This window comes from Cetorhinus maximus, unplaced genomic scaffold (genome assembly GCF_964194155.1).
Source record: "Cetorhinus maximus unplaced genomic scaffold, sCetMax3.hap1.1 HAP1_SCAFFOLD_361, whole genome shotgun sequence".
Taxonomy (NCBI): Eukaryota; Metazoa; Chordata; class Chondrichthyes; order Lamniformes; family Cetorhinidae; genus Cetorhinus; species Cetorhinus maximus.
The window spans coordinates 85,718-110,184 of record NW_027596307.1 but is presented as its reverse complement, the minus strand read 5'-3'; the positions used below and the strand labels follow the sequence as shown (position 1 = coordinate 110,184).

Sequence of the window (24,467 nt, the reverse complement as noted above, 5' to 3'; positions counted from 1 at the left end):
GCTGCTTTGTCCTGGACGGTGTCGAGCTTCTTGAGTGTTGTGGGAGCTGCACTCATCCAGGCAAGTGGCGAGTATTCCATTACACTCCTGACTTGTGCCTTGTAGATGGTGGACAGGCTTTGGGGAGTCAGGAGGTGAGTTACTTGCCGCAGGATTCCCAGCCTCTGACCTGCTGTTGTAGCCACAGTATTTATATGGCTAGTCCAGTTCAGTTTCTAGTCAATGGTAAACCCCCAGGATGTTGATAGTGGGGGATTCAGTGATGGTAATGCCATTGAACATCAAGAGGCGATGGTTGGATTCTCTCTTGTTGGAGATGGTCATTGCCTGACACTTGTGTGGCATGAATGTTACTTGCCACTTGCCAGCCCAAGCCTGGATATTGTCCAGGTCTTGCTGCATTTGGACATGGACTGCTTCAGTATCTGAGGAGTCGCGAATGATGCTGAACATCATGCAATCATCAGCGAACATGCCCACTTCTGACCTTATGATGGAAAGAAGGTCATTGATGAAGCAGCTGAAGATGGCTGGGCCGAGGACACTACCCTGAGGAACTCCTGCAGTGATGTCCTGCAGCTGAGATGACTGACCTCCAACAGCCACAACCATCTTCCTTTGTGCTAGGTATGACTCCAACCAGCGGAGAGTTTTCAGGGGGAGGTGATGGCGTAGTGACTGTGTTGCTGGACTAGTAATCTGGAGACCTAGGTTAATGATCTGGAGACCTGGGTTTGAATCCTACCATGGCAGATGGTGGAATTTTCATTCAGTAAAAATCTGGAATTAAAAGTCTAATGATGACCATGAAACCATGGTCGATTGTTGTAAAAACCTATCTGATTTACTAATGTCCTTTATAGAAGGAAATCTGCTGTCCTTACCTGGTCTGGCCTACATGTGAGTTAAAAGTGGAATTTAACCAAAGCAAATTGCTTGGATTGTCTGCTTACTGTTCCCTTTACCTCCACAGGGGTAAATATTGGAGGTGGTGGCTCTTATGTTTATGATACAGATTCATTGGCAGCCCGACCAGTCAATGCTTCGATGCAGAATCTCCTTGTTAGCTCTCCTGACCCTTCAAGATCTGCATCTCCACCATCAGTGCAGAGTTCCTTTGCCAAACTTCCTCTGACCCCCACACCAGTGAGCACGGTAATTCTGAATCCTTTTGCCAAACCCTCTCCACCAGTGAGAACTGAGAATCCTGCGCCAAAAGCACAACCCAAAGGTAAGATATCCTTGTATACTGAGTGAGGCTGCTGTGTAGGCATCAGACCTGTGGATGGGGCAGATCTTACAGGAAGACTGGGAGATAAACCTCTTGAATAAAGACAATAGGGGAGGGCAAGTGGGGAGTGAATGTGTCCAGCAACACCCAACCCAACTCCATTCTATGTATTTAATTTACAGAATCACAGAATCACACGGTGCAGAAGAGACCCTTCGGCCCATCGAGTCTGCACCGACATGTGAGAAACACCTGACCTACTTATCTAATCCCATTTACCAGCACTTGGCCCATAGCCTTGAATGTTATGTTATGAAATTTACCTGACTCAATTCCAGGCCTTTGACCCCCTAACCAAATCCACGTCTTTCATGTTTCATGTTTGAGTAACTTGACTGAGTTCTTTGAAGTAACAGAGAGTTGATGAAGGCAATGTGGTTGATTTGTAGACGTACTTTCAGAAGGCATTTGATACAATACATATATCGGGCAGAAACTTCCCCCCGTTGGGGGAGTTGTGCGGGGGCGCGTGGGAGCGAGCCGTCATTTTATGTAGGCGGGCCAATTAAGGCCTGCCCTGCGTGACGCACACCTGGAAGCGCTGAGCGCTCCCTGTGCCGGCGAGGGGGATTCCCTGAGTCGGGGCCTGCGCTCTTTCGCGCATGATTAGTTTAAGTTTTGAAAAATGGAATAAAGGTAAAAAAAATTTTTAAGGACATGTCCCCTCATGTGAAATTGTCACATGAGCTGGGACATGTCCATTAATTTTTTTCAAAAAATTTTATGTAAAATAAACCTTTCATGAAACCTCATCCCGCCCGTGGATGAGGTTTCATGAAAAATGTGAAGGCCGCCTGGGCTCTTTGCCTGCCTGCCAACCTTAAGGTTGGACGGGCAGCAATCTTAACAGTTTTAATTACTTTGTTAATGGCCTTAATAGGCCTTTGACAGTTCTTTGACGAACTGACAATCTAAATGATGCGCGGTGATGTCAGGACGCCTGCCCGACGTCACCGCGCGTCATTTTGCGTGTCGGCGAGAAGGCCCCACTCCCGCTCGCTGACGGGAAAATTCTTCCCAGTGACTTGCAAATTGAAGCTCGTAGGACTAGAATGGCAGTGTGCGTGCTGATACAAAATTAGTTGAGACAGAAAGCAGAGACTAGTGGTGAAGAGTTGTTTTTCAGATTGGAGGGAAGTGTATACAGTGGTGTTCCCCCAGGGGTTTGTATTAGGACCACTTTTGATATATATTAATGACCAGGACTTCGGTCGACAGGGCATCATTTCAACATTTGCAATGACACAAAGCTTGTCTATGCAGTAAACAGTGAGGAGGATAGTAGCAGAATTCAGAAAAATTTGATTGAATTTTAAGAGGAGGTGACCAGGTGTGTAGATGAGGGTAGTGTAGTTGATGTGGTTTATATGGATTTCAGCAAAGCCTTTGACAAGGTCCCACATGGGAGACTTATAAAGAAGGCAAATGCACATGGGATACAGGGTAATTTGATAAGGTGGATTCAAAATTGGCTTAGTTGTAGGAGACAGAGGGTGATGACAAAAGGATGCTTTAGTGACTGGAAGCCAGTGTCCAGTGGCGTACCACAGGGATCTGTGCTCGGTCTCCTATAACTCGTCATTTATATAAACGACATAGATGACTGTGGGGAGTAGGATTAGTAAATTTGCGGATGACACAAAAATTGGCCGGGTGGTTAACAGTGAGGTTGTGTGTCTTGGGCTACAGGAAGATATAGACGGGATGGTCAAATGGGCAGATAAGTGGCAGATGGAATTTAAAAACAAAAAGCTAAAAGCTACTGCGGATGCTGGAAATCCAAAACAAAAACAGAATTACCTGGAAAAACTCAGCAGGTCTGGCAGCACCGGTGGAGAAGAAATCAGTTAACGTTTCGAGTCCTCATGACCCTTCGGCAGAACTGAGTATAGTTAGGAGAAAGGTGAAATATAAGCTGGTCTAAGGTGGAGGGGGGCGGGGGGAGAGAGAAGTTGAGGGTGTGGTGATTGTGGAGATAAGCAAGCAGTGATAGGAGCAGATAATCAAAAGATGTCACAGACAAAAGGATCAAAGAGGTGTTGAAGGTGGTGATATTATCTAAGAAAAGTGCTAATTAAGAATGGAAGACAGGATACTCAAGGTACAGCTCTAGTGGGGGTGGGGTGCAGAAGATGTAACACCTGCCCCTTCACTTCCTCTCTCCTCACCGTCCAAGGGCCCAAACACTCCTTTCAAGTGAAGCAGCATTTCACTTGCATTTCCCCTAACTTAGTCTACTGCATTCGTTGCTCCCAATGCGGTCTCCTCTACATTGGAGAGACCAAATGCAAACTGGGCGACCGCTTTGCAGAACACCTGCGGTCTGTCCGCAAGAAAGACCCAAACCTCCCTGTCGCTTGCCATTTTAACACTCCACCCTGTTCTCTTGCCCACATGTCTGTCCTTGGCTTGCTGCATTGTTCCAGTGAAGCCCAACGCAAACTGGAGGAACAGCACCTCATCTTCCGACTAGGCACTTTACAGCCTTCCGGGCTGAATATTGAATTCAACAACTTTAGATCTTAAACTCCCCCTCCCCCCATCCCCACCCCGTTTCTCCCCCCTCCCTTTTTTTTCAATAATTTATATAGATTCTTCTTTTCCCACCTATTTCTATTATTTTTAAATCTAAAACTAAAACTTTGTTAGTCTTTCTACCCCACCCCCACTAGAGCTGTACCTTGAGTATCCTGTCTTCTATTCTTAATTAGCACTTTTCTTAGACAATATCACCACCTTCAACATCTCTTTGATCCTTTTGTCTGTGACATCTTTTGATTATCTGCTCCTATCACGGCTTGCTTATCTCCACAATCACCACACCCTCAACTTCTCTCTCCCCCCCCACCCACCTTAGACCAGCTTATATTTCACTTTTCTCCTAACTATACTCAGTTCTGCCGAAGGGTCATGAAGACTCGAAACGTTAACTGATTTCTTCTCCACCGATGCTGCCAGACCTGCTGAGTTTTTCCAGGTAATTCTGTTTTTGAGATGGAATTTAACCCTGAAAAGTGTGAGGTGATATGTTTTGGAAGGAGTAATTTGACAAGGAAGTATTCAATGAACAGCATGGCACTAGGAAGTTCTGAGGAACAAAGGGACCTTGGCGTGTGTGTCCATAGATCTCTGAAGGCAGAGGGGCAAGTTAGTGGGGTGGTGAAAAAGGCATATAGGTCACTTGCCTTTATCAATTGAGGCATAGATTACAAAAGTAGGGAGGTCATGTTGGAGTTGTATAGAACCTTGGTGAGGCCACAGCTGGAGTACTGTGTGCAGTTCTGATCACCACATTATAGGAAGGATATGATTGCACTGGAGGGGGGCCAGGACCAAATGAGCCCACACTTGCTGTCAGTGAGACTGGCTTAGTGTCATTCAGGGTGTGGCTTCCTAACTGGCCTCAGAGTCTTGAAGCCTGTGGGACAATCTAGCCCTTGGATTTAGAATTTTGTGGAGACAGAATAGGTAACAATTTAAGTCTAATGGGTTTGGGTGGGGATGTGGTGTGATTACTATTTTTTTTAAAAGCTTTCTCTCCAGATTGTATCGCTCTTCCTGGGCAATTTGGTCACATAGATTTTTTTGGTAAAATAGCATTGATGACTATTTGGAGCTTTGATCCAGATAAGGAAAATAATTCTTCAGACCAAATTCACTTCCTATTAAGGCATGGTTGTGTAAAGTTTTTAACTTGTGTTTCACCCACCCAGTATATGTTGTCCCTGCTGTATACGAAACCTAAAGGAGACTTCAATGTGTTTCAAGAAGGGACGTTCAAAAGTTTTCCTGCCCTGTCCTTTCCAATCTTCTTCTCTCCTTTCCTGAAGGAACTGACTCTTGTTAAATTCCAGTTATTTTGGGTCAAGTGACTATTCTTTACAAGGGCTAGACAGGATAGATCCTGACCCATCACCCATGACCTTTATTGACTCCCAATCTGATAATGCCTTGATTTTAATATTCTCATCTTTGTGTTCAAATCCCTCCTAACCTCCCTATTTCTCTAATCTCTTTCAGCCCCTACAACCCCCCAAGTTTATCCAACTCTGGCCCCTTATGCATCTCCTACCCACTCCCACCAACTCCCCCACTTTTCTGCCACTGTTGGCAACCATGTCTTCAGCTGCCTTGACTCTAAGCTCTGGAATCTCCTCCCTAAACATCTCCACTTCTCTACTCTCTCTCCTCCTTTAAGACACTCCTTAAAACCTACTATTTACCTATCCTAGTATCTCCTTATTTGGCTCAGTGACACATGTTGTCTGATGACGCAGTCTGGAATTATTTTTATTACATTAAAGGTCGATATAACTGCAACTTGTTGATGGACTATCAATAATAGAATGTGCTAGAGAGAGTGACTGATAGAGCTATGGACAATGGGGGAAGTGAGATTGATGGGCTAGATGGCTTTTTATCTCTGTAACTGTCTTATTTTGGTGTTGTACATGGAATCTAACCCCAGCAGAGGTGCATTCCTCGAGGAGCAGATAGGATAACATTGGGTGAGTAACAGTTAATCGGTTCAATGATGTATTGGCGTTGGGAGACTTGGTGTTGAATTTTTTTTCAGATTCTGGAACTGAAGAAAGTGAAGTAAATCTTTTCTCCCTGTTTGTTTCAGGCTCTCCTTACACTACCTTTGCTGGCGAGACTGCTCATTGCCCTGGTTGTGGGAAGGTGGTGTACTTTGGTGAGGAGAATTCATTCTTCATTAATGGTTTAGAAGTGGTAATGGTGTCTAATAACACAATTCCTTAGAACATGCTGGTGCTCATGGTTATAATCAGAACATTATTGCTCCTGCTCTTGGAAACAATACATTTGGAGTGCCCTGCGAACCTTTAATTCCAACCCACCTGGACCACATCCCTTTTCGGCTCATTGAAATTAGCTGGCTCTCCTTCAATTGAATATTTTCACCATTGATTGTTCCTTATCTCTTTCCATAACTACTGTAAACCTGATAATATTATGATTACAGTTTCCCAAATGTTCTCCTATTGAAACATTTTTAAAATTCATTCACGGGATGTGGGCTGCGCTGACTGGGCCAGCATTTATTGCCCATCCCTAATTGCCCCTTGAGAAGGTGGTGGTGAGCTGCCTCCTTGAACCGCTGCAGTCCCTGTGGTATTGGTACACCCACCGTGCTGTTAGGGAGGGAGTTCCAGGATTTTGACCCAGTGACAGTGAAGGAACGGCGATATATTTCCAAGTCAGGATGGTGAGTGACTTGGAAGGGAACTTCCAGGTGGTGGTGTTCCCATCTATCTGCTGCCCTTGTCCTTCTAGATGGTGGGTCGTGGGTTTGGAAGGTGCTGTCTAAGGAGCCTTGGTGAGTTCCTGCAGTGCATCTTGTAGATGGTACACACACTGCTGCTACTGTGCGTCGGTGGTGGAGGGAGTGAATGTTTGTGGATGTGGTGCCAATCAAGTGGGGCTGCTTTGTCCTGGGCGGTGTCCAGCTTCTTGAGTGTTGTTGGAGCTGCACTCATCCAGGCAAGTGGGGAGTATTTCATTCCATGCTCCAGCTGGCCGACTTCATTTTGCAGATCTGGATTCAGTCCAGCTTCCTTCTTCATTGGGCTTGAAGCAGACTAATTTTGAAAGTTCTCTTGTACGTGTTTCAGGAATTCCTTCCCTTCTTTGCCCTTTACACTATGCTATTCCAGTCTATATGAGGATAATGAAAGTCCCCCTTATCACTACTTATCGTTTTACATTTTTCTGCAATTTACCTGCAAATTTGTTCCTCTGTTACCTTCCCACTATTTGATGGCCTGTGGTATACACCCAGGACTGTAACAGCCCCCTCATTGTTCCTTATTTTTTATTTATACATTAATGAGATGTCGACATTGATGGCAAAGCCAGCATTTATTGCCCATCCTTAATTATCTTTGAGAAGATGGTGGTGAGCGAATTCTTGAAGCGCTGCAGCCCATGTGGTGTAGGTACACCCACACTGGTATTAGGAAGAGAGTTCCAGGATTTTGACCCAGCAATGATGAAGGAACAGAGATATAGTTCCAAGTGATGATGGTGTATGACTAGGAGGTAGTGGAGTTCACACATCATTGCTGCTGTGGTCCCTTTGGCGCTAGAGGTTACAGGGTAGGGTGGCGTTGTTGAAGTAACCATGCTGTGTTGGTGCAGTGGATCTTCGAGATAGGACACACTGCAACCACAATGCCCAATGAGGGAGGGAGGGAGTAATGAGTCCAGTGGCAGGGGCAGTGATTGAGTGAAGTGCTCTGTCCTGGATTGTTATTATTGAGTGTTAACAAACTATTTGACAGGCTGAACCTGCTCCTCTCTTCACACACAATCGGCTTCTCACACCCAGACCAGGGCTTGAACATGCTACCTTCCCAGCCAGAACAGTTGAGTATTATTGAGCAGTGCAGTTATTACTGGGGTATCAGAATTTTAAGTCTTTCAAAAAGGACAAGCAGACTTTAAGAATTGAAAATGTATTGTGAAAAGTACTGGTGTGAATCTTGCCTGCAGATGGTTACAGTGTGTAAATGTAGAATCAGTTTGGGTGGAGATAAGAAATAGCAAAGGAGGCAAGTCACTGGTGGGAGTGGTTTACAGGCTCACTGACAATAGCTACTCTGTAGTGTTATGATCCCCAGCTTTTATTTGTTTGTTTAGATACGCGGAGAGGGGCGACTGAAAAGAGTCACCGGAGTCAGCTGATGAACTTTTAACAAAAACATTTATTAAACAAGAAAAGATGAACTATATTACAATACTCCTTCACCTACAACTACACCTTTACAGATAACGCAAGTTACAAAAGCTATCTTATATTCTAATATTCACAGGAAGTACACAGTCCATGTAAACCAATTGGCAATCTGTAGTCAGGCACACCACACTCTGAAACCAAGTGATAAATGCCACAAGATGCTATGATCTCTCCTCAACTTCCCCCAGACGCTTGTCACACCATGAGCCAACCAGTCTCACTGAACTCTGTTTTTCACAAGAGGGTTTCCAATCTCCACTCTCTTAGAACTCACTTTGGAACCTTCCCCCAAACCAATGCTTTCTCTCAGACGCCTTCTGCAAGGGTTCACCTCCAGAGTTTTGAACTGTCCTTCTGATGTTCCTCTCTCTGGGTTGCCACATGCATTCAAGCTGTCTTCCACGCACTCTCTTTCACTGACTCAGCTGTCAATAGTACACCACTGCTTCACATGCCCATAGCAAAGAGTTACAGACCTTTAGTTATCTCTTTGGACCTTCTGACCTCTTTCTAACTGTTCTTGCTTTAAATCTGCTCTCTCCAGCTTTTGTCTATTTAAATCTGATGCATGGAGCCTTTCCCTCTGCCCCTAACCCTTAACTTCATTAACAGGCCCTTTTCCAAGTTCCTGTCTGTTCTTTGACTAGAAGGTCTGCTTTGGAATTTCCCCTGTTTCTGTCTCACTTGTTTGGCTTTGGGACCTTTTGGTTCTTTTGGGAAATCTGCTCTCACTCTGCAGCTCTCTCTCCCAGTTTCCAGTCTCTCTGGAGTCCTGGCTTCAAACTGAACTCACTGCTGTTTCTTTAACAAAAACAAAAATACCTGGAAAAACTTAGCAGGTCTGGCAGCATCTGCGGAGAGGAATACAGTTAACGTTTTGAGTACGAATGACCCTTCAACAGAACTAAGTAAAAATAGAAGAGAGGTGAAATATAAACTGGTTTAAGGGGGGTGGGATCCCCCCTTAAACCAGTTTATATTTCACCTCTCTTTTATTTTTACTTAGTTCTGTTGAAGGGTCATTCGGACTCGAAACGTTAACTGTGTTCCTCTCCGCAGATGCTGCCAGACCTGCTGAGTTTTTCCAGGTATTTTTGTTTTTGTTTTGGATTTCCAGCATCCGCAGTGTTTTGCTTTTATCTTACTACTGTTTCTTTAGTTTTTCTGTGTGCCTGTAGGAGGGACCTGCCTCTCTGGACCCCTGTTGCTTAGCAACAGCCCAGTTTCACGACTCTTGTTTGTTTAACTTAGCTGCCACAGTCATAAAACTCTCATTAGATATGCAGGCAACTTTCACAACTCAATTTGACCTTTCTTAACACACTGACGCATCGCGGTGAAGCAATCTGGGAAGAGTGTCCTGCAGTCAGCATCGCGGTGAAGCAGTCTGGGAAGAGTGTCCTGCAGTCAGTTCTTGTTTGATTGAATTTTTTGAGGAGGTGACCAGGTGTGTAGATGAGGGTAGTGCAGTTGATGTCGTTTATATGGATTTCAGCAAAGCCTTTGACAAGGTCCCACATGGGAGACTTATAAAGAAGGCAAATGCACATGGGATACAGGGTAATTTGATAAGGTGGCTTCAAAATTGGCTTAGTTGTAGGAGACAGAGGGTGATGACAGAAGGATGCTTTAGTGACTGGAAGCCAGTGTCCAGTGGCGTACCACAGGGATCTGTGCTTGGTCCCCTATTATTTGTCATTTATATAAACGACATAGATGACTATGTGGTGGTTAGGATTAGTAAGTTTGCGGATGACACAAAGATTGGCTGAGTGGTTAACAGTGAGGTTGAGTGTCTTGGGCGACAGGAAGATATAGACGGGATGATCAAATGGGCAGATAAGTGGCAGATGGAATTTAACAGCGAAAGGTGTGAAGTGATACACTTTGGAAGGAGTAATTTGACAAGGAGGTATTCAATGAACGGCATGACACTAGGAAGTTCTGAGGAACAAAGGGACCTTGGCATGTGTGTCCATAGATCTCTGAAGGCGGAGGGGCATGTTAGTGGGGTGGTGAAAAAGGCATATGGGACACTTGCCTTTATCAATCGAGGCATAGATTACAAAAGTAGGGAGGTCATGTTGGGGTTGTATAGAACCTTAGTGAGGCCACAGCTGGAGTACTGTGTGCAGTTCTGGTCGCCACATTATAGGAAGGATGTGATTGCACTGGATGGGGTGCAGAGGAGATTCACCAGGATGTTGCCTGGGATGAAACATTTAAGTTATGAAGAGAGGTTGGATAGACTTGGGTTGTTTTCATTGGAGCAGAGAAGACTGAGGGGCGACCTGATCGAGGTGTACAAGATTATGAGGGGCATGCACAGGGTGGATAGGGAGCAGCTGTTCCCCTTAGTTGAAGGGTCAGTCACGAGGGGACATAAGTTCAAGGTGAGGGGCAGGAGGTTTAGGGGGGATGTGAGGAAAAACTTTTTTACCCAGAGGGTGGTGATTATCTGGAATGCACTGCCTGGGAGGGTGGTGGAGGCGGGTTGCCTCACATCCTTTAAAAAGTACCTGAATGAGCACTTGGCACGTCGTAACATTCAAGGCTATGGGCCAAGTGCTGGTAAATGGGATTAGATAGGTAAGTCAGGTGTTTCTCACATATCGGTGCAGACTCAATGGGCCGAAGGGCCTCTACTGCACTGTGTGATTCTGTAATAAGTGTGAGGTGATGCACTTGGCAGGACAAACAAGGCACGGGAATACACAATGAATGGTAGGATCCTGGGAAGTACCGAGGATCAGAGGGACCTTGATGTGCATGTCCACCAGTCCTTTAAGGTAGCGGGACAGGTAGATAAGGTGGTTAAGAAGGCATATGGAATACTTCACTTTATTCGCCGAGGCATAGAATATAAGAGCAGGGAGGTTATGCTGGAACTTTATAAACCGCTGGTTAGGCCTTGGCTAGAGTATTGCGTGCAGTTCTGGAATCCGCATTGTAGGAAGGATGTGATTGCACTAGAGAGAGTGCAGAGGAGATTTACCAGGATGTTGCCTAGGCTGGAGAGTTTTAGTTATGAGAAGAGATTGGATAGACTGGGGTTATTTTCCTTGGAGTAGAGGAGATTGAGGGAGGACATGATTGAGGTGTATAAAATAATGAGGGGCATAGATAGGGCAGACAGGAAGAAACTTTTCCCCTTGGTTGAGAGATCAATAACCAGGGGGCATAGATTTAAGGTAAGGGACAGGAGGTTTAGAGGGGTTTTTAGGAGGGAATATTTCCCCTAGAGGGTGGTGGAAAACTGGAACTCACTGCCTGAAAGGGTGGTAGAGTCAAAAACCCTCATAACAGTTAAGAAGTGTTTGGATGTGCACTTGTGATGCTATGGCATACAAGGCTATGGGCCTAGTGCTGGAAAATGGGATTAGAATAGTTAGGTACTTGTTTGACCGGCGCAGACTCAATGGGCTGAAGGGCCTTTTTCTGTGCTATAGACCTCTACGACTCTTTGATACAGAAATACAAATCAAACTTAAACTTTAAAATTAACATTCATTTCTAACACCTACTAATACCAATATAACTTTCTTGAACTTTCTCTATTTCCTAACAGTAGGAAGAAGTAATGGGGACTTCTAAAACAGGTGCTGCAAGAATCATGGATGATTTTAATCTTCATATAGATTGGACAAATCAAATTGGCAAAGTTAGCCTAGAGGATGAGTTCATAGAGTGTGTTCGGGATAATTTCTCAGAATAATACACTCTGGAACCAACCAGGGAACAGTATTATTTTGGAACTGGTAATGTGTAATGAGACAGGAATAATTAATTACATCATAGTAAAGAATCCTCTAGGTAAGAGTGACCATAACATGATAGAATTTTCCATTCAGTTTGAGGGTGAGAAGTGTGGGTCTGAAACTAGTGTTTAAACTTTAATAAAGGCAATTACAGGGTATGAAGACAAGGTTGGCTAAAGTGGGCTTGGAAAATAGGTTAACGGATAAGATGGCAGAGAAGCAGTGGCAGACATTTATGGAGATATCTTATAACTCTCAGTAAAGATATATTTCATTTGAGATGAAATGCCTCTATGAGAAGGATGCCCCAACTGGGTAACTAAGGAAGTTAAGGATAGTATCAAATTGAAAGAAAAGATGTACAATGTCGAAAAGGTTATTGGTTGCCCAGAAGATTGAGAAATTTTAGAAACCTGAAAAGGTTGACTAAAAGAATAAAGAGGGAGAAATGGATGAGAGAATACTGGCCAGAAGTATAAAACAGACAGTAAAGGCTTTTACAAGTGTATAAAAAGGCAAAGAGTTGTGTAAATGAGTGTTGGTTGCATAGAGGGTGAGACTGGGGAATTAATCATGGGAAACCAGGAGATGACAGAGACATTGAACAAGTTATTTGTATCTTTCTTCAAAGTAGAAAACAGAAAAAACATCCCAAGAATAGTAGAAAAGCAGGGGGCAAAAGGGAGGGAGGAACTTAAAACAATCACATAGAATTATACAATCATAGGATGGTCACAGCACAAAAGGAGGCCCTTTGGCCCATTCTTGCTGACGCTCTGAAACCCAATGCTACTTCCCTGCCTTGTCCCTTTAGCCCTGCAAATTTTTCCTTTTCAGATAATGATCAAATTCCCATTTCAAACCTCAATTGACTCTGCCTCCACTACCCTCTCAGGCAGTGCTTTCCAGATTCTAATCACTTGCTGCATGCAAAGGTTGTTCCTCACATCACCATTGCTTCTTTTAACCTATTTTTCCATTACACTTCAGTCAACTCAGAATGTCAATGAAACCATTGTCAATTGTTGTAAAAACCCATCGGGTTGACTAACCTGCAATCAGTGCCCTCTGCTCCTTCCAACAATGGGAACAGTTTCTCCCTATCTACTCTGTCCAGACCCCTCATGGTTTTCAATACTTCTATCAAATCTTCTCTCAACCTCTTCTTCAAGGTGAACAGTCCCAATTGCTTCAATCTATCTACATAACTGAAGTCCCTCATTCCTGGAACCATTCTCGTGGAGCCTTTTTGCACTCTCTCTAATGCCTTCATATCTTTTCTAAAGCATAAGAACTGGACGCAATACTCCAGTTGAGGCTGAACCAGTGTTTTATACAGGTTTAACATAACTTCCTTGCTTTTGTACTCTCTGCCCCTATTAATAAAGCCCAGGATACTTAATGCTTTATTAACCGCTTTCTCAACCTGTCCTACCACCTTCAATGATTTATGCACCTATACACCCAGGTCCCTCTACTCCTGCAACTGCTTTAGAATTATTTTATATTGTCTCTCCACGCTCTTCCTACCAAAATGAACTACTTCACACTTCTCTGCATTAAATTTCATCTGCCATTTGTCTGCCCAATCCACTATTTCCTTTTGAAGTTCTGCACTATCATCCTCATGCTTAACAATGCTTCCAAGTTTCATATCATTCTCAAATTTTGAAATTGTGCCTTGTCCATCAAGGTCATTGATATATGTCAGGAAGAGCAGGGATCCTAAGACTGATATCTAGGAAACTCTACTATAAACTTTCCTGCCATCCGAAAAACAACATTTCACCACTACTCTTTGTTTCCTGTCACTCAGCCAATCTGGTATCCATGTTGCTACTGTTCCTTCAATTCCATGAGCTCTGACTTTTCTCACAAGTCTGTTGTGTGGCACTGTATCAAATGCCTTTTGGAAGTCCATGTACACCACATCAACAGCATTACCCTCATCAACCCTCAGTAAAAACCTCCAGCAAGTTAGTTAAATACTATTTGTCCTAACCAAAACCAAGCTGGCTCTTCTTAATTAACCTGTATTTGCTCAAGTGACTATCACTTTTGTCCCTAATTATTGTTTCTCAAAGCTTCCTCATCACTGAGATTAAACTTGTCTTTACACCCTGTAACATGTGCAGTTCTCCAGTCGTCTGGCATCCGCTTTTTGCTCTTAATCTCTATTGCGTTTGTTAATTACGGAGCTCTGGTTTTGTTTACCTATCTTTCTCTTTTGTGGGAATATACCTTGACTGTACTTGAACTATCTCACCTTTAAAAGCTGTCCATTGTTCAGTTACAGTTTTGCCCGCTAATCTTTGATTCCAATTTATCTGGGCCAGATCCATACTTAGTCCATTGAAGTTGGCTTTCCCCAGTTAATTATTTTTACTCTGGATCGCTCCTTGTTCTTTTCCATAGCCAAACTAAACCTTATTTTTAAAAATTCATTTATGGGATGTAGATGTCTCTGGCTAGGGCAGCATTTATTGCCCAGCCCTAATTGGTGGTGAATTGCCTCCTTGAACCGCTGCAGTCCATGTGGTGTAGGTACACCCACAGTTCTGTTAGGAAGGGTGTTCCAGGATTTTGACCCAGCGAAAGTGAAGGAACGGCGATATATTTCCAAGTCAGGATGGTGAGTGAGGGGAACTTCCAGGTGGTGATGTTCCCATCTATCTGCTGCCCTTGTCCTTCTAGATGGTAGTGGTCGTGGGTTTGGAAGCTGTTGTCTAAGGAGCCTTGGTAAATTCCTGCAGTGCATCTTATAGATGGTACACACTGCTACCACTGTGCGTCGGTGGGGGAAGGAGTGAATGTTTGTGGATGTGGAGTCAATCAAGAGGGTTACTTTATCCTGGACGGTGTCAAGTTTCTTGAGTGTTGTGGGAGCTGCACTCATCCAGGCAATTAGGGAGTATTCCATCACACTCCTGACTTGTGCCTTGTAGATAGTGGACAGGCTTTGGGGAGTCAGGAGGTGAGTTACCGTCGCAGGATTCCTAGCCTCTGACCTGCACTTGTAGCCACGGTATTTATATGGCTAGTCCAGTTCAGTTTCTGGTCAATGGTAACCCCCAGGATGTTGATAGTGGGGGATTCAGTGATGGTAATGCCATTGAACATCAAGAGGCAATGGTTAGATTCTCTATTGTCGGAGATGGTCATTGCCTGACACTTGTGTGGCGCGAATGTTACTTGCCACTTGTCAGCCCAAGACTGAATATTGTCCAGGTCTTGCTGCAATTGGACATGGACTGCTTCAGATTCTGAGGAGTCATGAATGGTAATGAACATTGTGAAATCATCAATGAACATCCCCACTCATGACATTATGATGGAAGGAAGGTCATTGATGAAGCAGCTGAAGATGATTGGGCCGAGGACACTTCCCTGAGGAGCTCCTGCAGTGATGTCCTGAAGCTGAGATGACTGACCTCCAACAGCCACAACCACCTTCCTTTGTGCTAGATATGACTCTAAACAGCAGAGAGCTTCCCCCCTGATTCCCATTGACTCCAGTTTTGCTCGGGCTCCTAGATGCCACACTCTGTCAAATGCAGCCTTGATGTCAAAGGCAGTCACTTCCACCTCACCTTGGGAGTTCAGCTCTTTTGTCCATGTTTAAACCAAGGCTGTAACAAGGTCAGGAGCTGAGTGGCCCTGGCAGAACCCAAACTGGGCTTCAGTGAGCAGGTTATTGCTAAGCAAGTGCCGCTTGATAGCACTGTTGATGACCCCTTCCATTACCGTACGAATGATAGGGCAGTAATTGGCTGGGTTGGATTTGTCCTGCTTTTTGTGTACAAGACATACCTGGGCAATTTTCCACAGAGCCGGATAGATGCCAGTGTTGTAGCTGTACTGGAACAGCTTGGCTAGGGGCGCAGCAAGTTCTGGAGCACAAATCTTCAGTACTATTGCCAGAATATTGTCAGGGCCCATAGCCTTTGCAGTATCCAGTGCCTTCAGCCATTTCTTGATATCATGTGAAATGAATTGAATTGGCTGAAAGACAGGCATCTATGATGCTGGGGACCTCCAGAGGAGGCCGAGATGGATCATCCACTCGGCACTTCTGGCTGAAGATTGTAGTAAATGCTTCAGCCTTATCTTTTGCACTGATGTGCTGGGCTCCTCCATCATTGAGGATGGGGATATTTGTGGAGTCTCCCCCTTCAGTGAGTTGTTTAATTGTCCACCACCATTCACAACTGGATGTGGCGGGACTGCAGAGCTTGGATCTGATCCGTTGGTTGTGGGATTGCTTAGCTCTGTCTATCACTTGCTGCTTATGCTATTTGGCACGCAAGTAGTCCTGTGTTATAGCTTCACCAGGTTGACACCTCATTTTTAGGTGTGCCTGGTGCTGCTCCTGGCATACCCTCCTGTACTCTTCATTGAACCAGGGTTGATCCCCTGGCTTGATGGTAATGGTAGGCTGGGGGATATGCCGGGCCATGAGGTTACAGATTGTGTTCGAGTACAATTCTGCTGCTGCTGATGGCCCACAGCACCTCATGGATGCCCAGTCTTAAGTTGCTAGATCTGTTTGAAATCTACAGCCTCCTGACTGTATACCACTGTGCTGCCACCTCTGCTGGTGGGTCTGTCCTGCTGGTGGGACAGGACATACCCAGGGATGGTGATGGTGGTGTCTGGGACATTATCTATAAGGTATGATTCTGTGAGCATGACTATGTCAGGCTGTTACTTGATTAGTCTGTGAGACAGCTCTTCCAATTTTGGCACTAGCCCCCAGATGTTAGTAAGGAGGACTTTGTTGGGTCGACAGGGCTGAGTTTGCTGTTTCTGGTGCCTCGGTTGATGCCAGGTGGCCCATCCGCTTTCATTCCTTTTTTGTGGTTTGATACAACTGAGAGTCTGGCTCAGCCATTTCAGGGGGCATTTAAGAGTCAACTACATTGCTGTCGTCTGCAGTCACACGTAGGCCAGACCAGTATGGACGGCCCTGAAGGGCACTAGTAAGCCAGATGGGTTTTTACAATAATTGACAATGGTTTCATGCCGTGGTGGGATTCGAACCCGGGTCCCCAGAGCATTACCCTGCGTCTCTGGATTACTAGTCCAGTGACAATACCACTACACCATCACCTCCCCCTTTATTACTTTCCCTCTTATGCTGAAACCACCGAATGCCTTACTATTTCCTACTCTAGTGCTATTTGTTTCTCCCAATATTCTGAACACCTAGGTATTCCTCTCTAATATTACCACCTGGTTTTCCCACCCCAGCCAAGTAAGTTTAAACACTCCCCAATAGCACCAGTATATCACCCCTGAAGGAAATTGGTCCCACTTCTATTTAGGTGCAACCCGTATGGCCTCTACAGGTCCCATCTCCACCAGAACTGCTCCTAATATCCCAAGAATCTAAAGTCCTCCCTCCTGCACCCTCTCTCCAGCCACGCATTCAGATGCTCTATCCTCTGATTTCAGTACACACTTGCATATGTTACTGTACTGGGAGCAATCCAGCAATTACTGCTTTTGAGGTCCTGCTTGCTAATTTCCTACCTAGCTCCCTACAAGACCACATCCCTCTTTCTACCAATGTTGTTGGCACTGAAATGGACCATGACTGCTGGCTGTTCATCCTCTGCCCCCCCAACCCCTTCAGTGATGGACCTCTGTAGCCGTTCAGTGACATCCTTGACCCTGGCACCAGGGAGGCAACATACCATCCTGGATTCACATCTGTGGCTGCAGAAACATCTGTCTGTTCCCCTAGCTATCAAACCTCCTATCTGGATTGCTTTTCAAGTCTTCTTCATGCCCCCATATACACTGAGCCAGCCATTGCACAATGGACTTGGCATGATCACTAGAGAAAAGGTATTAGGACCTACATCCTAGGGCCTTAATGGAAGTGACTGCAGAGATAGTTCATGTATTGGCCGTAATCTCCCAAAATTCCCTAGATCCTGTAATGGTCCCAGCAGATTGGAAAACTGCAAATGTAACATTACTATTCTTGAAAGGAAGGACACAGAAAGCAGGAAACTGCCAGTTTAACATCAATCATTAGGAAAGTGCTAGAATCCAGTATTAAAGAGGTAGCAGCAGGGCATTTAGAAAGCCATAATGCAATCAGACAGAGTCAACATGGTTCTAAGAAAAGAAAATTGTGTTTGACAAATTTATTTGAGTTCTTTGTGATGTAACAAACAGGGTGGATAAAGGGGAACCATTGGGTAGTGTATTTGGATTTCCAAAAGGCATTCATTTAATAAGATGCCACAGGAAAGATTACTGCTCAAGATAAGAGCTTATGGTGTTGGGGGTGATATATTAGCACGGATAGAGGATTGGCTAACGAACAGGAAACAGAGAGTCGGGATAATGAGCCATTTCACGTGAGCAAACTGTATCAAGTGAAGTGCCACAGGGATCAGTGCTGGGGCCTCAATTATTTACAATCTTTATTGCTAACTTGGTGAAGGGACCAACTGCATTGTAGTCAAATTTGCTGCTGATGCAAAGATAGGTAGGGAAGCAAGCTGTGAGGAAGATGCAAAAAGTTTGCAAAGGGATATAAATACGTTAAAATGAGTAGGCAAAAATTTGGCAGATGAAGTATAATGTGGGAAGATATGAGGTTGTCCACTTTGGCAGGAAGAATAGAAAAGCAGAATATTATTTAAACAGAGGGAGACTGCAGAATGCTGAAGTACATAGGGATCTGACTGTCCTTGTTCATGAATCACAAAAAGTTAGCATGCAGGTACAGGAAGTGATTAGGAAGCCAAATGGAATGTTGGCCTTCACTGAGAGGGGGGTGGGGTGGAGTGGAGTATAAATATAAATAAATAAGTATGATCTGATAGCCATTACAGAGGCATGGCTGCAGGGTGATATAGATTGGGACCTGAATATTGAAGGGTACATGACATTGGGGAAGGACAGTAAGTTAGGAAAAGGTGGAGGGGTGCCTCTGCTAACTAATAATGGTATTGGCCTAATACAGAGGGATGACCTAAGTTCAGGAATCCAGAATGTAGAAGCGGTTTGGGTAGAGATGAGAAATGATAAAGGCAAGAAGTCACTTGTGGGAATGGTGTACTGGCCCAGTAACAGTAATTACATGGTAGGACGGGGTATCAAAGAAGAAATAATGAGAGATTGTCAGAAAGTTACGGTGATAATCATGGGAGATTTTAATCTACATATAGGCTGGGAAAAATCAGATGGGCTAAAGTAGCATAGATGAGAAGTTCATAGAATGTTTTCAGGCTAGTTTCTTAGAACAGCACGTTCTGGCACCAACGAGAGCAGCCTATACTAGACCTGGTATTAAGCAATGAGATAGGGTTAATTAATGACGTCATAGTGAAGGCACCCCTAGGCAGCAGCGATCATAATATGACTGAATTTAACATTCAGTTTGAGGGAAAGAAGAATGGGTCTAAGACTAGTATTTAAACTTAAATAAGGGCAATTATGAGGTTATGAAACCAAAGCTAGCCAAAGTGAACTGGCAAACTAGGTTAAGGGATAGGTCAATAGAGGTTCAGTAGTAGGCATTCAAGGGGATATTTCAGAATACACAGAATAGATACATTCCAATGAGAAAGAAAAATTCCAAGGGGGGATCCACCAACTGTGGTTAATTTAAAAAGTTAAATATAGTATCAAACTTAAAGAAAAGACATATCACTGCACAATGATGGCTGACAGGTCAGAAGTTTGGGCATAATATAAAAAAAATCAAGGAATGAGGGAAAAATTAGAGTATGAGAGAAAGCTAGCTAGAAATATAAAAACAGATAGGAAGAGTTTCTATAGTTATTTAAAAAAGGAAAGAGTTAACAGTGAGCGTTGGTCCTATAGAAAGTGAGTCTGGGGAATTAATAATGGAAAATAAGGAAATGGCAGATAAATTGAACAGGTATTTTGCATCTGTCTTCACTACAGGGTATAAAGTAACGTCCCAGGAATAGCTGTAAATCAGGAAATGGAAGGGAGGGAGAAACTCAGGAAAAATTACAATCACCAGGGAAGTGGTACTGAGTAAATTGGAGCCGCAGGCTGACAAATCCCCAGGTCCTGATGGACTTCACCCTAGGGTTTAAAAGGAAGTGACTAGGGAGATAATTGATGTGTTGGATTTAATTTTCCAAAACTCCCTAGATTCAGGGAAGGTTTGTTAGATTGGAAAATAGCGAATGTAATTCCTTTATTCAAAAAGGGAGGGAGACAGAAAGCAGAAAACTACAAGCCAGTTAGCCTAACATCTCTCATTGGGAAAATGTTAGAAGCTGTTATTAAAGAAGCGATAGCAGGGCACTTAGAAAAATTCAGGATAATCAGGCAGAGTCAACATGGTTTTTTGAAAGGGAAATCACATTTAACTAATTTATTGGAGTTCTTTGAAGGAGTCACATGTGCTGTGGATAAAGGGGAACCGGTGGATGTACTGTACTTAGATTTGCAGAAGGCATTTGATTAAGTGCCACATCAAAGGTTATTGCAGAAAGTAAAAGCTCATGGTGTAGGGGGTAACATATTGGCATGGATAGAAGATTGGCTGGCTAACAGGAAGCAGAGAGTTGGCATAAATGAGTCTTTTTCTGGTTGGCAGGATGTGGCGAGTGGTGTGCTACAGGGATCAATGCTGGGGCCTCAACTTTTTACAATTTATATAAATGACTTGGATGAAGGGACCGAAGGTATGGTTGCTAAATTTGCTAATGACACAAAGATACTGTATGAATCACAAAACGTTAGTATGCAGGTACAGCAAGTAATTCGGAAAGCTAATAGAATGTTATTATTTAATGTGAGGGGAATTGATCACAAAAGTAGGGAGATTATGCTTTAGTGTACAGGACATTAGTGAGACCGCAACTGCAGTATTGTGTACAGTATTGGTCTCCTTATTTAAGGAAGAATGTAAATGTGTTGGAAGCAGTTCAGAGAAGGTTTACTAGACTTATACCTGGAATGGGTGGGTTGTTTTATGAAGAAAGGTTGGACAGGTTAGGCTTGTATCCACTGGAATTTAGAAGAGCAAGAGGCGACTTAATGGAAACCTTTAAGATCCTGAGAGGTCTTGACAGGGTGGATGTGGAGAGGATGTTTCCTCTTGTGGGAGATTCTAGTCACTGTTTAAAAATAAGAGGTTGCCCATTTAAGACAGAGATGAGGAGAATTTTTTTTCTCTGAGGGTCGTGAGTGTTTGGAACTCTCTTCCTCAAAGGGAGATGAAAGCAGAGTCTGAATATTTTTAAGGCAGAGCTAGATAGATTCTTGATTAACAAGGGGGTGAAAGGTTATCAGGGGGTAGGCAGGAATGAGGTTACATTCAGATCAGCCACGATCTTATTGAATGGTAGAGTAGGCTCGAGGGGTCCAGTGGCCTACTCCTGCTCCTAATTGTTATGTTCGTATAAAAGCAGGGTAGTCTTCCTACAACTGTACAGGACATTGGATGAGACCGTACCTAGAGTACTGTGTACAGTTTTGGTCACCTTACTTAAGAAGAGATAATATTGCATTGGAAGCAGCTCAGAGAAGGTTCACTCGGCTGATTCCTGTGATGAAGGGGTTTGTCTTATGAGGAAAGTTTGAGCAGGTTGGGCCTACAGACATCGGTGTTTAGAAGAATGAGAGGTGTTCTTATTGAAATGTATAAGATTCTGAGGGCGCTTGACAGGGTAGTTGCTGAAAGGATGTTTCCCATTGTGACGGAATCTAGTTCAAAAATAAGGGGTCTCCAATTTAAGATGGGGATGAGGAGGAGTTTCCTCTCTCAGCAGGTCGCTTGTCTTTGGAATTCTCTTCCCTAGAGAGCATTGGAGGTTGGGTCATTGAATATATTCAATGCTGGGTTAGACAGATTTTTGATTGACAAGGGAGTCAAGGATTATGGGATGTTAAAGCCACAATCAGATAAGCAAGGATCTTATTGAAGGGCAGAGCAGGCTTGATGTGCTGAATAGCCTATTCCTGCTCCTAATTCTTATGATCATATATGGGACAGATAAGGAGTTCCACCGGCCTAATGTCAAGTACATTCCATGTCAGGTGGAATCGATCTTACCCTAACTTTACTTTTTACTTTGCTTCAGTATATGCATCGACCTGGCTAGAGCAAATTGTGGATTCCAGCGAGGGCAAGCATGAGCCAAGTCAGACCAACCATCAGGCATACCTGATCCATCGTCCCTCCAACTGTGGATCAGTGTGGATGTATACTTTTGCTGTGGGCCTGTATGCTCTGGGATTTGGCTAGAAGCTGGCAGCTGGGAGCTGTTACTGCCTGGAATGTGCTTCCTGCTCATGTGTATAAACACCAAGAGGCTGGGCTCAGAGTCAGAATCTAAAAATAAATCTGTTAAAACTTCCACTCATTTGTCTGTTGTTAACTGTGCAATTCCAGAGCACAGTCTGAACTTGCAGTTAGTACCTGCTCTACAGTCAAGTGTTTGCCAATGTTTCTCATATCCTGGGGAATAGTCCTGGACAGTCGGAGCTTTTAGTATCTGCCTTACACTATGCATTTTGCACTCGTGGATGAAATAAAGGCATTGAGTACAAACACAGGGAGGTTACACTGAACCTTTATAAAATTCTGGTTAGGCCCCAACTAAAGTATTGTGTTCAGCCCTGGTCACCACACTTTAGGAAGGATGTGAGGGTCCTTGAGAAGGTGTAGAGGAGAATTAACAAAATGGTTCCAGGGATCAGGGGGAGTTTGAGATACAGAGTTACTTTGGAAATGCTGGGGTTATTTCCCTTGGAGCAAAGGAGGTTGAGGGGAGATTTGATACAGGTGTACAAGATTATGACAGGTTTAGATAAAGTAGACAAGGAAAAACTCTTCCTATCAACTGATGGTACAAGGACCAGCGGACACCGATTTAAGATTTTGGACAAGAGACGCAGGGGGGAATGTGAGAAAGAACTTTTTTTATGCGGTGCGTGGTAATGACCTGGAACTCACTGCCATTGAGAGTGGTGGAAGATGATTTCAAAAGGAAATTGGATGGGCACCTGAAGGAGATAAACTTGTAGGGCCACTGGTATCGAGCGGGAGAGTGGGACTGAATGGGTTGCTCCAAGGGGAGCGGCATGGATTCGATGGGCTGAATGGCCCCCTTCTTTGCTGTAAATGACTCTATGTCTCCTAAGTGAAGCAGATATAAGACCATAACAAATAAGAACAGGAATAAACCATTCAGCCCCTTAAGCCTGCTCCCCCATTCAGTAAGATTGTGGTTGATCTGATTGTGGCCTCAACTCCACTTTTCTACCTGTCCCCATAACCATTAACTCCTTTGTAGGGTTCCAGATTTTTGACCCAGCAACAGTGAAGGAACGGCGATATAGTTCCAAGTCAGGATGGCGTGTGACTTGTAGAGGGGAATGTGCAGGTAGTAATGTTTCCATGTGCTTGCTGCTGCCCTTATTTTCTAGGTGGTACAGGTTGCAGGTTTGAAAGATGCTGTCGAAGGAGCCTTGGTGAATTGCTGCAGTGCATCATTTATATAGTACACCCTGCTGCCATTGTGGTGGAGGGAGTGAATGTTCAAGGTGGTGGATGGGGTGTTGATCAAGTGGGTTGCTTTGTCCTAGATGGTGTCAAGCTTCTTGAGTGTTGTTGGAGCTTCACTCATCCAGGCAAGTGGGGAGTATTCCATCACACTCCTAATCTGTGCTTTGTAGATGGTGGAGAGGCTTTGGGCAGTCAGGAGGTGAGTTATTCGCTACAGGATTCCTAGTCTCTGAGCTGCTCTTGTGGCCACAGTATTTATATGGCTAGTCCAGTTCAGTTTCTGGTCAATGGTAACCCCCAGGATGTTGATAGTGGGGGATTCAGTGATGGATTTTTAAAAATTCACTGATGTGGGCATCGCTGGCCAGGCCAGCATTTATTGCCCATCCCTAAATGCCCTTGAGAAGGTGGTGGTGAGCTGCCTTCTTGAACTGCTGCGGTCTATGTAATGCCAATGACTGTCAAGAGGCGATGGTTAGGTTCTCTCTTGTTGGAAATGGTCATTGCCTGGCATTTGTTTGGTGCAAATGTTACTCAGGAACATAGGAACAGGAGTAGACTGTTAGACTTGCCAAGCCTGCTCTGTCATTCAGTTAGACCATGGCTGATTATCGACCTCAACATCACTTTCCCATGCTATCCCCATATCCCTTGATGTCATGAGTTACTCACCACTTATTACACGGCTTTAATAGGATATACGGCAAAGAAACAGGCCATTCAGATCAAACTGTCCACCCCAGTGTTTAAACTCCACTTCAACCTCCTCCTATCTTTCCTCATCTAAATCTATCACCTTTTCCCTTCTTCTTCAAATGCCTGTCATGTTTCCCTATTCACTTCAACCACTTCCTGTGGTAGTGAGTCCCACATTCTCTCTACTCTTTGGTGAAGCAGTTTCCTCTCAATTCCCTATTGGATTTCTTGGTAATTCCTGTATTGATGGGCCTAGGTCAATGCTGGGTGGTGCGTCTGGTTTCATTCATATTCAATATTTCTGTAGCAGTTTGATACCACTGAGTGGCTTACTAGGCCACTTCAGAGGGCAGTTAAGAGTCAACCACATTACTGTGGGTCTGGAGTCACGTGGAACCCAGACCGGGTAAGGACGGCAGATTTCCTTCCTTAAAGAACGTTAATGAACCA

General features: G+C 44.1%; 1 protein-coding gene across 5 annotated transcripts in view; it reads left to right on the top strand.

Annotated features, from left to right (window-relative positions):
* Positions 1-24,467, top strand: part of LOC144673421 (cysteine-rich protein 2-like) — a 107,365-nt gene that overhangs the window by 51,592 nt on the left and 31,306 nt on the right. For 3 of the 5 annotated variants that reach the window (XR_013574306.1, XM_078535262.1, XM_078535263.1), the window contains exons 4-5: positions 974-1,231; positions 5,919-5,987. Coding sequence is in view for 4 of the 5 variants with exons in the window: in XM_078535262.1 (XP_078391388.1) it covers positions 974-1,231; positions 5,919-5,987 (327 nt within the window). In the remaining variant the exon portion in view is untranslated. Of the gene's footprint in view, positions 1-973; positions 1,232-5,918; positions 5,988-21,894; positions 22,536-24,467 lie in introns of those variants that run through there. The other 2 variants (XM_078535264.1, XM_078535265.1) reach the window with 2 other exon arrangements.